Source organism: Hemiscyllium ocellatum, chromosome 4, assembly GCF_020745735.1.
Source record: "Hemiscyllium ocellatum isolate sHemOce1 chromosome 4, sHemOce1.pat.X.cur, whole genome shotgun sequence".
Lineage (NCBI taxonomy): Eukaryota > Metazoa > Chordata > Chondrichthyes > Orectolobiformes > Hemiscylliidae > Hemiscyllium > Hemiscyllium ocellatum.
Window position 1 is genome coordinate 31701362 of NC_083404.1, and position 12946 is coordinate 31714307.

At 37.8% G+C, this 12946-nt stretch overlaps 1 protein-coding gene across 1 annotated transcript in view; it reads left to right on the forward strand.

Annotated features, from left to right (window-relative positions):
• The window catches only part of fbxl2 (F-box and leucine-rich repeat protein 2), a 182195-nt gene that overhangs the window by 81108 nt on the left and 88141 nt on the right, over window positions 1-12946 (forward strand). Inside the window, exons 5-7 of the mRNA XM_060824199.1 lie at window positions 2460-2554; window positions 8229-8297; window positions 8380-8475. Coding sequence (XP_060680182.1) covers window positions 2460-2554; window positions 8229-8297; window positions 8380-8475 — 260 coding nt within the window. The remainder of the gene's footprint in view (window positions 1-2459; window positions 2555-8228; window positions 8298-8379; window positions 8476-12946) is intronic.

The following is a 12946-nucleotide window of genomic DNA, read 5'->3' on the forward strand; positions in this document are numbered from 1 at the left end:
GGTCCCGTACTTCCCGCGGGAGCCTGTGCCCCACAACCTGAGTCACCTTCGAAATTTTAATTTTGTTTCCTTTCGGGGGTGAAAAGGCGGGCCCTGTATTGACTGCTGCTGCACACCGTCCACCTCTTCTCCCTCATCCACCGTCCGGACACGCCTTGGCGTGCCCATTTGCCACCGGGCAGTGGGGATCCCCAGTGGAGGGCCCTCTATGTGGGAGTCCACCCCCTTTCTCTCGGGGATCTGGGGTGGAGGGTGCTGCATGCAGCAGTCCCCTGCGACCGCAGATTGCGGTGGTTCATGGACTCCCAGCCCAACTGCTTGTTCTGTGGTGCTGTGGAGTCCATGGACCATGTGTATATTGGGTGTGGGCGTTTGCACTCCCTCTTTGATTTTTTTTCAAAAACCTTCTCCTCTGCTTTTGGTTGCACTTGAGTCCCATGCTCCTGATCTTCGGGCACCCGGTACGGAGGAGGGAGGGCAGGTCTGAAGACCTCCTTGTGGGTCTGCTCCTGGGCCTGGCCGAACTGGCCATAAACAGGTCCAGGCAGCGGGCTGTGGAGGGGGTCGTGAGGGCCAGCTGCCTGCCCCTCTTCCACAGTTATGTTAGAGCCCGGGTGTCCTTGGAGAAGGAGCACGCAGTGTCCACCAACACCCTGGAGTTGTTCAGGGAGAGGTGGGTGCCGCAGGGAGTGGAGTGCATCATTTCCCCCTCCAATTCTATTTTGATTTAGTCCCTGTCCTCCCCTTCACTGTTTTGATCACACAGCATTGCCCTTTGATGTGAAGGGCACTGCTTGTCACAGGCCACTTGGGTGTTTCCTATCTTCCTGGTGGTGGAAATTGAATAAAGATTTGTACACTTTGTGTCTTTCACTGTGTCCCACACCTGCACACACACACCATGGGTGCTGGGGAAAAAAAATAAGCACTCCCGCAGTTAGGCGGTAGTGTGGGGGACAAAAAAAAAAGCAAACTCTAGTGTGCGACTGTTAAGCATTGGCTCAGAGACAAAAAAATATTCTGATCTTGAATTTTATGGAATGAGCGTCCAGAAGTATTGGTGGAGGCTGGTACAATTGCAACATTTAAAAGGCATCTGTATTGGTGTATGAATAGAAGGGTTTGGAGGGATATGGGCCAGGTGCTACAAGTGGGGCTAGATTAAGTTGATATATCTGCACCGCATGGAAGAGTTGGACTGAAGGGTCTGTTTCCATGCTGCCCACCTGATTCTGTATTTTTCACCTTTTAATCAGTCAGATGAAAGACATCCTATCTGGTTGTGGTAACTTACCAGCTTTTAATACTTTCAGGATCACTTGTACCTCTTAATTATCTACCTATCTTGGAGGGTACTGGACAACTTGTTTACCATGTCTTTGTCAAAGTTTTCTTGATAAACTCAAATGTAAAGTACCTCATAGAAATCCATAAAATGTTGAAGGGGCTGAGGAAGATAGACTTAAGAGTTGATCATCTACTTGTGGGAAGGAGTGTGATGTACAAAGCTGGTGGTTATAAATATGATGTTTTCTAATAAATGGAATAAGGATTTCAAGAGTGAATGGATAGAACGTTGAGCTCGAATATTTGGAATGTACTAACAACTGACAGCAAGTTAAGTACTTTTAGAATGACTAATATTATAGTGCAGGAAGCACTGCAGCCAATTTGCATGCAGCAGTGTTCATATGGAATCATTTCATGGAAGCTGGATAAATACATAAAGGTTAAAAACAATAATGGGATTTACTGAGGGAGCGAGGTGAATTAAAGTTCCAGGAGGCTCAGATAAAGCCTGCAACACAACATACATCAGTTGGGCTAAATCTGTAACATGAGCAAAAATTCCATTCCAGACTTAGCTTGTAGATAAATGCACTGCATTCTATAACTGCAGTTTTAATGAGAAACTCTTCAGTGAAGTTTAACTTTGAGGGAATTTGGATTTGTTTGGATGCTCTTGGGAGTCTCTTAAGAATGTTACAAAAAGTGTGCACAGTCCCTTTTACTTTATAAGGATCCTGCTTCAAGATCTATGATAGATTTTCCTTCTTAGATCTTTTATAACCAGGTTAAATATGGCAAAGCCTATATCTTTAGACAGAATGCGAGTTTGGTTAATTGGGTTGTGCATAATCCAATCTGCAAATATGTAATTATTATTCGCTCATTGGAATCCAGACCTACACTGGGTCAAATTTCAAACTTGCAACTTATTCACTAGTAGAATATTATGGATTTTGGAAGTCAGAAATAAAACAAAAAATATAGAAATACTCAGCAGACCTAAAAAGGATCATTGACCTGAATTGTTAAATTTGCAGGAACAAGTAGTTCCAACATGTTATGTTTTATTGTTTTTATTTTATTTCCTATCCGTTGATTTACTGATTACTGAACTACCATGCAAATATATTTGACGTCGGCAGTACTCACTTCTCTACCTCTGAACATAGGGTCGTGTAGTGGAAAATATTTCCAAACGATGTGGAGGATTCCTACGTCAACTTAGCCTACGGGGGTGTCTTAGCATTGGTGATGCTTCACTTAAGTAAGTTTTTTTTTTAAAAAACGTGGCCATTGGTATAAAGCACCAGAAGTTCTTAAATATGAATCATTGCATGTCAAACAAGTGTTACATAATACATCTTAAATAATAATTAGAATGTCATAATATTTGATTGCAATGCTTGCTGCTCTGAGTGCTTCTTTCCTTATTCTGATTTAATAATTGGAATAAGAGTAAAATTTCCATCGTTAATGTAAACTGAAAAGTTATGGCTGTCTTTTTTTTTTGAAATCTGATTTTTCTTCCTTTTGTCTACTTCTCCAAATTCAATGGTGATATTTGATTTTGCATTTGAAAATATTATCAGTTATCAATTCCTGACAAGTTGTTGACCTGCAGTTCTTAATAAACACTTTGTTTAGTGCTGCTGCTTTCCTGAATTAAGTTGTCATATGTTTTGGACTCTATAAATCTTTTTTTTTGATTTGCATACCACACTGTGTGTAAGTTAGTTTGGAAGGATTGTTTAATTTCTTGCTGGAATCAAATGTTTGCTTTTCTTCTAGGCCATTTCCTATTGCACCAGTCCCTATGCAAGTTGATTCTCACTGATTTGGGATATTGGGTTGTGAGAAATTTATTTTTGGTCTGAAATGTGGGCTTTATTTTTCCTGAAATAAGTTATATTTATGCATCATCTTTCATATGTAAGAATATCAGATGGCATCAGGAATCTTAGAGGTGTATTCATATTTAAGTGGACCAGCTTGAGCTCCATTTATGTACTGTAGACATATTGGGATCTTATTTTCTTAGCCAGCGCATAAGAATTTTTCTCTTAAGCAAATATTGAGCCAGTTATATAAGGAAAAAATATGCTTGAAAAATAACTGTTAAATTATTATGCACTGAGGTCCTGAGAAATCTGATTTTTGAATTATTGAAGTTTTCTGTTCTTAGATTATCAAATTTATTTTTATTCACCCATTAATCAATTGAGAAACATATCAATTATGATTGAGTTACAAAAGACTTGATAGGCTGATTAGGTTGGGATATCTGGTCGACATGGACTGGTTGGAACGAAGGGTTTCTTTCCATGCTGTACATCTTTATGACTCTATGAATGACTAAAGTTAGGAAACAAATTAGGCCAATTTACCTCTTTATCTGCAGTGCTGCATTTGTTAATACAGTATATAATAAAGTAAATATGTGGCAATATGTAGGTTTTAGTTGTTCGGTGCTTTCTCCCTCTCTTTGGGCTCACACTGGATGTTCTGCACTCCCTTATCAAAACTTTTTGTCATCCTTGTTTTCAAACAATATAATCTAAAGAAAAAAGGAAAGCACTACCAGCAAGGAGAGTTATACTATGTTCTTTTGAGCCACATTGATCTGAGTAGTAGTTAATCCTTCAGTGTGTATTAAACTATTTGCAGATGCACTTTCCTATTCGTTTTTGCTCCTTTAGATTTGATAAACTGTTCCTGTTGATTACTTTGCTTCTTTTGTAATATCAACCTGCCCTCATACATTTATGCTTAGAATAATTTAACAGTTATTCTTCAAGCTTATTTTTTCCTAACTATAACTGGCTCAACTTTGTCCCGAGTCTGATGGATTTGTACCTGAAATGATGTTTTAATGGTTACATTATCACCTGGAGGTTCCTTGGGAGACTTAAAGGTAGGTTATTTGAGCCAACTTTTAACCATAAATAGATGACCAATTTACAGTTGGTTTGAAATTCTTCAGTCTCTTCATTCTTGTTGCATTAACTGATAATTGTTCAAGATTTCCTGTACCAAAGCAATCTGAAAGCTTAGCTGGTTGGAACCAGCACAATTTTTGTATAACTTACATTGGGCTTTGGAACAGGAGTAGTCTGTTTGACCCTTTTGAGCCTGTTCTACCATTCTCTAATTATGGCTGATCTGGTTGCAATCACTGTTGAATTTGGATCTGAAAGTGCTAATACAGCAGAGTACCTTGAACACCATCAACTGTGAAGTTATACAGACTTATGGTCAGAATTGCTTTTGATATCAAGTAAGATCTAACGTTCATGTCCTCCTCACAGTTACTGTAACACCATTAAAATATTGTTAACAAAGTGCGCACTCTTTCTTGTTCAGTTCAAAAGCTACTTCTAACTAGATCAGCATGTTGTTTTCCTCTACTTTGTAGAAATCTACAACTTGACCCAGCAGTTAGACACTGTGGGCAGTCAACTTGCCTCATAGTGAAGTACAGATCTGTTCGACTATCCAGTCTAAAACTCAGTTTCCCACTTGTCCTCATAACATTTGGCTCTCTTGTTAATTGATTTCATTCAGTTTTGAATAACGTCAGTAACCCAACCTCCACAATTTCTTGGGGGTGGAAAAGAAATTCTGTGGACTAATTATCCCTTATGAGAGCGAATTCCTCTTCCTCCTCCATTTCAAAAGTGAGGCTAAAATGCATCCCCTCATTATTGTCTTTTTCTGCATGGACAAACCCCTCTGAATCCACCTCACTAATTTCCCTTCTATTTTAAAAAGATCACAGTCCAATGGATGTGTTCAAACTTCACTCAAGTTAAGCCTTTCATCTCAGTCTTAAATAATTGGAATAATTTTGCTTGACCTGAGATAGTATATGCTTTGACACATTTTTAAATCCAAGAGAGATCCATCATTTCCACCTTCGAGATGTTGGATGCCTGTCTTTTGAGGATTTGATCCTATTTTTAGATTGTTGTCCTTCAGAAATATTCCTATTTGTCCCTGGTTATCTGGCCCTTCATATATTTTAGGGATGGGACTGTGGATTTACTTTGAAAGGAAGGTTACTTGCCTATCCAAGTGCTGCCAGTTTCAGATTCTGAGCACTGACACTTTCTGCCAAAAAATTTATCATATTATCTTGTGCTTCTTTGGTTGTTAGCATCACAGAGGCCGAAAACCAAAGTTCAAGTGTCCAAAATGATCCTCTGTGTTTAGAGTCTTCTCCTATTGTCTTCTCTTAATGAGACTGAGATAAGGCAAAGCTTGCTTTTGATTATTTTGAAGAGAAAGAAGACAATCATCTGAAGTAATCTAGGTCTCTCACCAATTCAACTGATTACTATATTAGTTCAATGCAAAGATGTCAAAACTTTGAGCATCAAATCCCTTAAATTCCTATGGAGACAAATGAAAGGCCATATCCTCAAGGTTTCCTTTGATCGTATTAAAAGCTATACCAAAGAGTTGTATGAAATAAGACATATTCTTGCAACAGCCAAATTGCACTGTATTTACCAAATGATAATTTTAAAATCCATGGCAGACTGGGTGGCTCTCTAGGCGCAACATATCTTTTCAAAGTTTTCAAGCCAGGCAAAAAGTTCAATTTAGTTCCAAGCCATCTAAAATGCACTTTTCCTTAAAAAGAAAACTTAAGACACATGATGTACAGCAAGATTTAGTGAACAATGTTCTTGCAGTACAAGTAACCGAGGTGCAGTATTTTGTTAGTAGGATGCAAATTTCTAGAAGATGTGTCCCTCTGGGGAATTGATGAACCTTGGTATTTTGTGTCATGTGTAATATTTCTAAATTTCAGGTCTTTTGGCCAGAACATTGGTTCCCTTGGATAAAATTTGAAGTTGGAAATTTTTGAAATGCCTCTGCTTAGTTCACAGTGTGAGACACGGCTGTGTCCACCTGCTAATATCTTTATGGCAATGTTTAAGACAACAGGAGTTTATGATCCTGGAATTAATATCAACTTTATTTTCAGTAGTATTAATGTGATACTATATAAATTAAATTATTTTCCTTTAAGTGGATCATTGAAAGATTGGATATGGATAATTTTGAATGAGGAACATTTCAGTCAGGATCATTAAAATAGCATTTATCAATTGTCGAGGCCTTTCTTCATAGCTATTCTGTTGGTGGAAGTTCCCATCCAACAGCCAACTTTGTGGTAGTGAAGCTAAAACAGAAAACAAACTAAGCTAGCATTTCATAACATCTCAAACATTCCAAGGAAGTTCACAGCCGAGATAGATAAACGAAGCCATCAAATTAAAAACACTAAAATCTCAGACATGACGACAAATAAATCCTTTGGCACTGCTGGCCAGACACTTGAAGAAACTTTTTTTTTCTTTGGACAATAACAGTTCTTTTATGCCCACGTGAACTTATGTTGCTTTAAAGGTCTTGATAATGTGTTTTTTTTTGTTTTAGATTACTTAGTGTGGAAACAGGCCCTTCAGCCCAACAAGTCCACACCGGCCAGCCGAAGCGCAACCCACCCAGACCCGTTCCCCTACATTCACCCTTTCACCTAACACTACAGGCAATTTAGCCAGGCCAATTCACCTAACCTGCACATTTTTGGATTGTGGGAGGAAACCAGAGCACCCGGAGGAAACCCACGCAGACACGGGGAGAATGTGCAAACTCCATACAGAGTTGCCTGAGGCGGGAAATGAACTCGGGTCTCTGGCGCTGTGAGGCAGAAGTGCTTTGTTCTTTACTAAAATACCACCATCCACTTCAGGACAACATTATGCATACATATTTGAATGATACTTGAACTAGGACATTCTGACTTTCATTTTATCGCGGATACTTTTTGGTTCCTTTCTTCCTTGCCCAAAAGGAGCTATTAGCATTAAAGATCTACGATGAGTGTGTATGGCTGCAGTTTTCCTGAGGCTTCAATAATTACATGCATATCATAATAGGCAGTTTTGATAAGTCTGTTAAGAACAATCGGTCTGTCAGATAAATTCAAGCTCAGATTTTCTACATTTCAATAAAACAGTTAGCTGTCTGCATTAGTATTCACTAGTTGCCCATAATTTAAACGGCCAAGCATTGACTATTTAATTCATGCAATGAGGCCTGACACATAACTGTCTGGCCGCTTTCCTGTGCAGAATATTGAGATTGTCCTGGTTAAAGTAGTGAATGCTGTTTTGTGTTTGCAATGGTGCTGCATTATCTATACTTCCTAAACACCTTTTATAAACTTCATATGTTTAACCATGCGAACCTCATCTTTTTGCATGTAAATCTCAATAAAAACATTTAGAGATGATGTGAATGTTATTAAAAGTAAAAATGTGGTTGCATATATGAATCAGTTCAGGCTTTAAAGGAAGGAGGATGGTGATATTTAATTCTCCAACATAAAACTTGTAAAGAGTCTGCTGATGTGGAAGAGTGCACATGTATCCTGTGCTTAGGGTAGGTAATTACATATTAACAATTGGATCTCGGTTACAATGTTTATTAACAATAATTGGATGAGATGACAATGGTGTATATAAATTTAAGACTGGGTATTGATGTGATAGGCGTGGACAGAATCTGCAGCTCAAAATTGTATGTGACTCCTTGCAAAGATAGATCTTTGATTTCTCAGGGTGAAATAGAAAGTAGATGGGAAAGTGGAGTTGAGGCCCAAAAGCAACGATTACCATATTGAGGAGCAGAGCAGGTTCAACAGGCCATACAGCCTCCTGATCCTATTTCTTAGGTTATGTCCGTGGGTCTATCTATGTATTCAAAATCGATCTACCTGTACACTGAGAATACTAAGTACTTATTGTTTATTTGAAATCACTTGTGCTGTTCAAAGAATTTCAGGATACCCACTTAAATAGAATTTGTGATCTTCATAATACTTTGTAATTAAATATTTTTGTTTTGCAACCTGTTTTTATCTTTAGGACCTTTGCACAGAACTGTAAGAACATTGAAGATTTAAATCTCAATGGTTGTACAAAAATTAATGACAGGTGAGTAAAATGGGTTTAAATTGGGCTGATGTGTTTTATTCACAAGTTAACAACAGTTTCTGTTTTATTTTTCTTTTGGCAGCACATGCATCAGTCTTAGTAAATTCTGCACTAAACTGAAAAACTTGGATCTCACATCGTGTGTATCGATTACAAACAATTCTTTGAAGGCTTTGAGGTAATTATGTTTGCCTTTCTTCTTTAATTATTCTTGTATTTATTTAAGCACTGCTATGTTTTGTTTCATCAGTTTCATTTACATTTTAAATATTCATTTTGCTAGCAGGTCCAGGATAATAATTGTCTTTCAAGTATTGCTAAAATTATGAGCTTCAGGTTTTTGTCATTATAGTAATATGAATATCCAAATATCAGAAGCAGCTAATTATTGTACAAAGCTGTTTTGATTGTCTTTTTACACTATCCTTTCATTAAATCTTTTTTCCTTTTAATTTTATTTGCTTCCTATTCTGACTGACTCAAGGCTTTGCTGAAGTGTTTTAATTTTTTAAAGCAAGGCTTTTAAATTTAGTTTCCAATTGGTGTTACCACCCACTTTAAAGATGGAGACCATGTTTTATTTCTGAAAGGGCAAAACTTCATTGGCTGGAGACTGGCTTTAATTGTTCACTAAGGATAAAGCAGCTCATTTGATTGGCACCTTATCCGCCATCTTTGATATTCATTGCCATTTTTTGTCAGTAGAGGGGCAAATGGTGTGTACCCTATGCAATATGCATTGCATTAACACCTCTTCAACAGCACATTCCAAGCCTGCAACCTCAACCACCCAGAAGGACAGAGCAGAACATGGATGGGAGACCATCATTTTAAAGTTCTCCTCCAAACCACAGAGGAGTCTTGGAGATATATGGTCATTACTGCACTGCTGCTGGATCAGATTCCCAAAGCTGCCTTCCTAATAACACTAGGTGTAACTGCACCACATGCAATGCAGCAGTTCAAGATGGTGTCTTACCTCAGCTATATGGTTAGGGATGGGTAACAAATGCTGGCCCTTGCCTTCAACATCCACATTTTTTTGTAAGTGTGCTTATGTTGTGCAAAACTGCACAGAGTGAGACAAGTACTTGCTGTGATCAGAATTGTGACCCAGCGAGGACTCAAAATACAGATGTGCCATTCAACTACTTGCCACAGTGGGACCCACTTGAGGAATTATAGATATGGCAGGTCAGAACTGGTGGAGGAGAGCAAAATTCTTGTAATGAAGAGCTGCATGGTAGTCCACTGCTCGAGCTAAGGGAGTAGCAGCACTGTTGAACTGTTACTTTATCCTTCATAGCCAAGATAGTTATTTACTGTTGGCAGGTTATACCTCAGTCAGGAGCTGTAGGACAGGCCTTTGGAAGCTTAAAATGGGCTGGGCTTGCTCCTTGGGCCTGAAATTTGAACACTGGACTGCAGTGTGGCTTTCACATGGATAAGCTAAAAGTAGACAGCAAGCCGAAAAATTTCTGCTTCAATAAAAGATACGTTTTTGTATTTAAACACAAATCAATGCCCGAGTCTTAAGTGTGGTGACTGGTCCTATTTGGTAAAAAGTGCTAACTTATTTTGGTCAGGGAGTTTGAAAATGCCAGTAGTTGAAACAAAGCAGAAGGAGCTTGTTTGGTCTTTTTTTCAGTCCTGGAACAATAAATTACTTTTTTTGCATCCTTTATGATCTCCGCTGACAGGTTTGAACATTTTATTTAATACTAACGAAGCTGATAAATGATGGCAGTATACTTTATTTTAATGTTTTTCCATATCTGCATAATTTTAAAACCATAATGAGCATATCTTTTACATAATTAAATGCTGGCATTTAAAGTGCCCATTAATCATCATTGTCCACAAGCTCCTCTTTCAGTGTTCGATAGTTGGCCTTTGATTTTGATGTGGTAAACAATTGTCTGCAGACTCATCAATTTTATGTTCCATCTAAATTAATGAAAAACTTTGACATCAACTATTAAATTTAGACTATTCTAATCATGTGGTTAACAATCTCTTGTAACAAAAACTGATTATAAAGCTTAGCTGATAAAGGTCTGCTTCATCCTTTGATTATGTTATGCTAAAATATAAATGAGTATTAAAATTTAGATTCTTAACTCAATTGTGGCCTGATAGCCAGCATACATTTAAAAATACTCTACTGCAAACCTATATTAATATTAGCTGGAATTGTTTATAGTTTACTTTATTGCTCGCAGCTAGCTGAGTTTATGTAGCTATTATTATGAAGTTCTTGACTTCCATAACAAAGCTTCAGTTTTTATTTTCTGTGAATATAAATGCTATCTCCCAATCACACTTTTCATTGTCATCTTAAAGTTGTTTATCTTGACAGTTGATCAAAGTTTTGGATGAGTTTTCTTTTGCTTTTGAGCTGCATGCTGACTTTCAAGCACTGTTCAAAATGTCATTCAAACATTCTTATTTTGTAAGGAATGATTATTAGTGCCAGCCATTTTGACATCTAAACACATTGCACAACAATCTGTCTACTTTTTAGTAATTCTGAGTCTGGCCGACCACTAATGTTATTCTCAAAAGACCATATCTGTAAGTTGACAAATATGCATAATGCTAATCTTGTACACAGACCTATACATGCAATACATTTCAAGCAATGTCCAAACATCATAATAAAAGGAGCTGAGAAGGAAAGTACTGTGGATGCTGAAAGAGTCGGCAGGTCAATTCTGAGTGGTGACTTCATCACAATTGGTTAAGAAAGAAAGAGATAAATATCCTAGAGAAAGTTAATGGTTTTCCCCTTACCATTTGTTGAGAGACAACTTTATTTACCTAATAAACAGTTTAAAGAGGTATCTACCCCATAATTATCTTACAAAATGTGTAATAAATATGCATTCGTCATTTGAGAGCCTAACAAAAAATAATTAGAATGAAAGTGATTATTGCAGTAAATTTGAAGTCTACCTTAACTAACATGAGATAAAATGCCCCAAGTAACTGCAGATCTTTGAGCAAAGAGTAGCTGAAATCAGACATCTGATCCAGCTTGGTGCTCTCTGCAAGAGATCTATGGCATCTGCAAACAGTGCAAGCATAGCAAGGTTCTTCATCTAGTCATATTTAAGATTGATCACCAAGACACACAACTAATTTTTTTTTTGCTCAGTTGGAAGATATACCACTATGACTAAAGAGGGTCAATGTGCTGACACCTACCAACTTGTTAAGGGATTTGGGAAAATTATGGTCTGGAGCATGGTAATGCTGCTACCATAAGGATGATACTTGCAGATGGGAAGCATGTGGGCTTAAGAGTGCCAGTAACTAAGGGCTACCTTTGGAAGCCTTTGAGGGACTATCTTGTTGGCAGACAAAATGTCTACATAAATGGAAAGTAACGCTTAATTGGCTACTTCAAGGTATTCTTGACTAGCCACTAGGTGGCTATACTATCACTTACTGTGCCATATTGCTAGCAATGAATGATGAGCTCCTCTTCAGTAGATCAATTCTGCTGTATTGACTTACAACTTTTTGCCACTGTCCTTGGAAATTTTGGGCTATAAAGTCAAAGTGAAGAAAAGTTAGATTTAGATCATGTACAGGAAGTGAATAAAAACTGAAAAAGAAAATTAGCTTAAAAGAGTGCTAGAGATGAGGAATCAATGATTTTCCTATCTCCAGTACTACTTACAAGCATTTCCCTCGCTCACTGCATAAGTGTGCCACAATGTGGGCTCTAAGTCTTTCCAACTCTGTCTTCAGTCCATTTAATCTCAGTTTTCTCTTTCCATGGTTTTGGCACTTTGTCATCTGTAACAGTAGCTCCATTCTTCCTGGGTTTCCCAGAAATGGTCCTCACCCAATGGCATGCTTCTACAGCACCTCATTTACTAGGTCCATGACAGTCTTTTGTGGCACACATTTCCCAGAGAATCCTTTTTCTGAGTCCTTTTAATAAACCCTATTAAATTGTATGGTTGCCTCTGGCCAAACTGAAACAAAGTAGAATTGTATAATTTACAATCCTTGCTCTAAGCCTGTATTCGGCTTTCTTTTTCTTTTCAGCAAGCCTCATGGAAATGTTCCTCCTCTGCCCCTTCCCCTGCTGCAATGTCTTTGTCCCTGGTGTCCATATTTTAACACTCTCTTTTTGGGGTGTAATCTTGAAAGTATTATTGAGTATTTAGGAAAATGTCCAATTAGAATATTTCCAGAAGTAATATAAGCTTTCAATTTGTTAGTAATTGTTTTGGTTCTTTTTTGCAATTATTGTGTTTACTCTTTTTATTTAAAGTTGACAGTATATTGCAGTCTCCTGCTTGCCTTCGGGAATTGAGTTTGAACTGTAACTCTGGTAGGACCTTTACTGGTACTGAGATAATTTAAAGGAAGTTGTATTTGAAGGGGAGACCACAAGTCAAATATGAATATTGATGTATTCAGCCGGGGAGAAAATCCAAAAATAAAACTGCCTGAGAATATCAGCTCCACATGGCATTACTTGGAAGCATTTAAAATGAAAAGCTGAAGTGAGGTTGAATAAAATTACTGTACATACTGTCACCTAGTGTTCAGTTTTGGAATTTTTTTAGATTCGATTACTTACAGTGTGGAAACAGGCCTTTCGGCCCAGCAAGCCCACACCGACCCCCGAA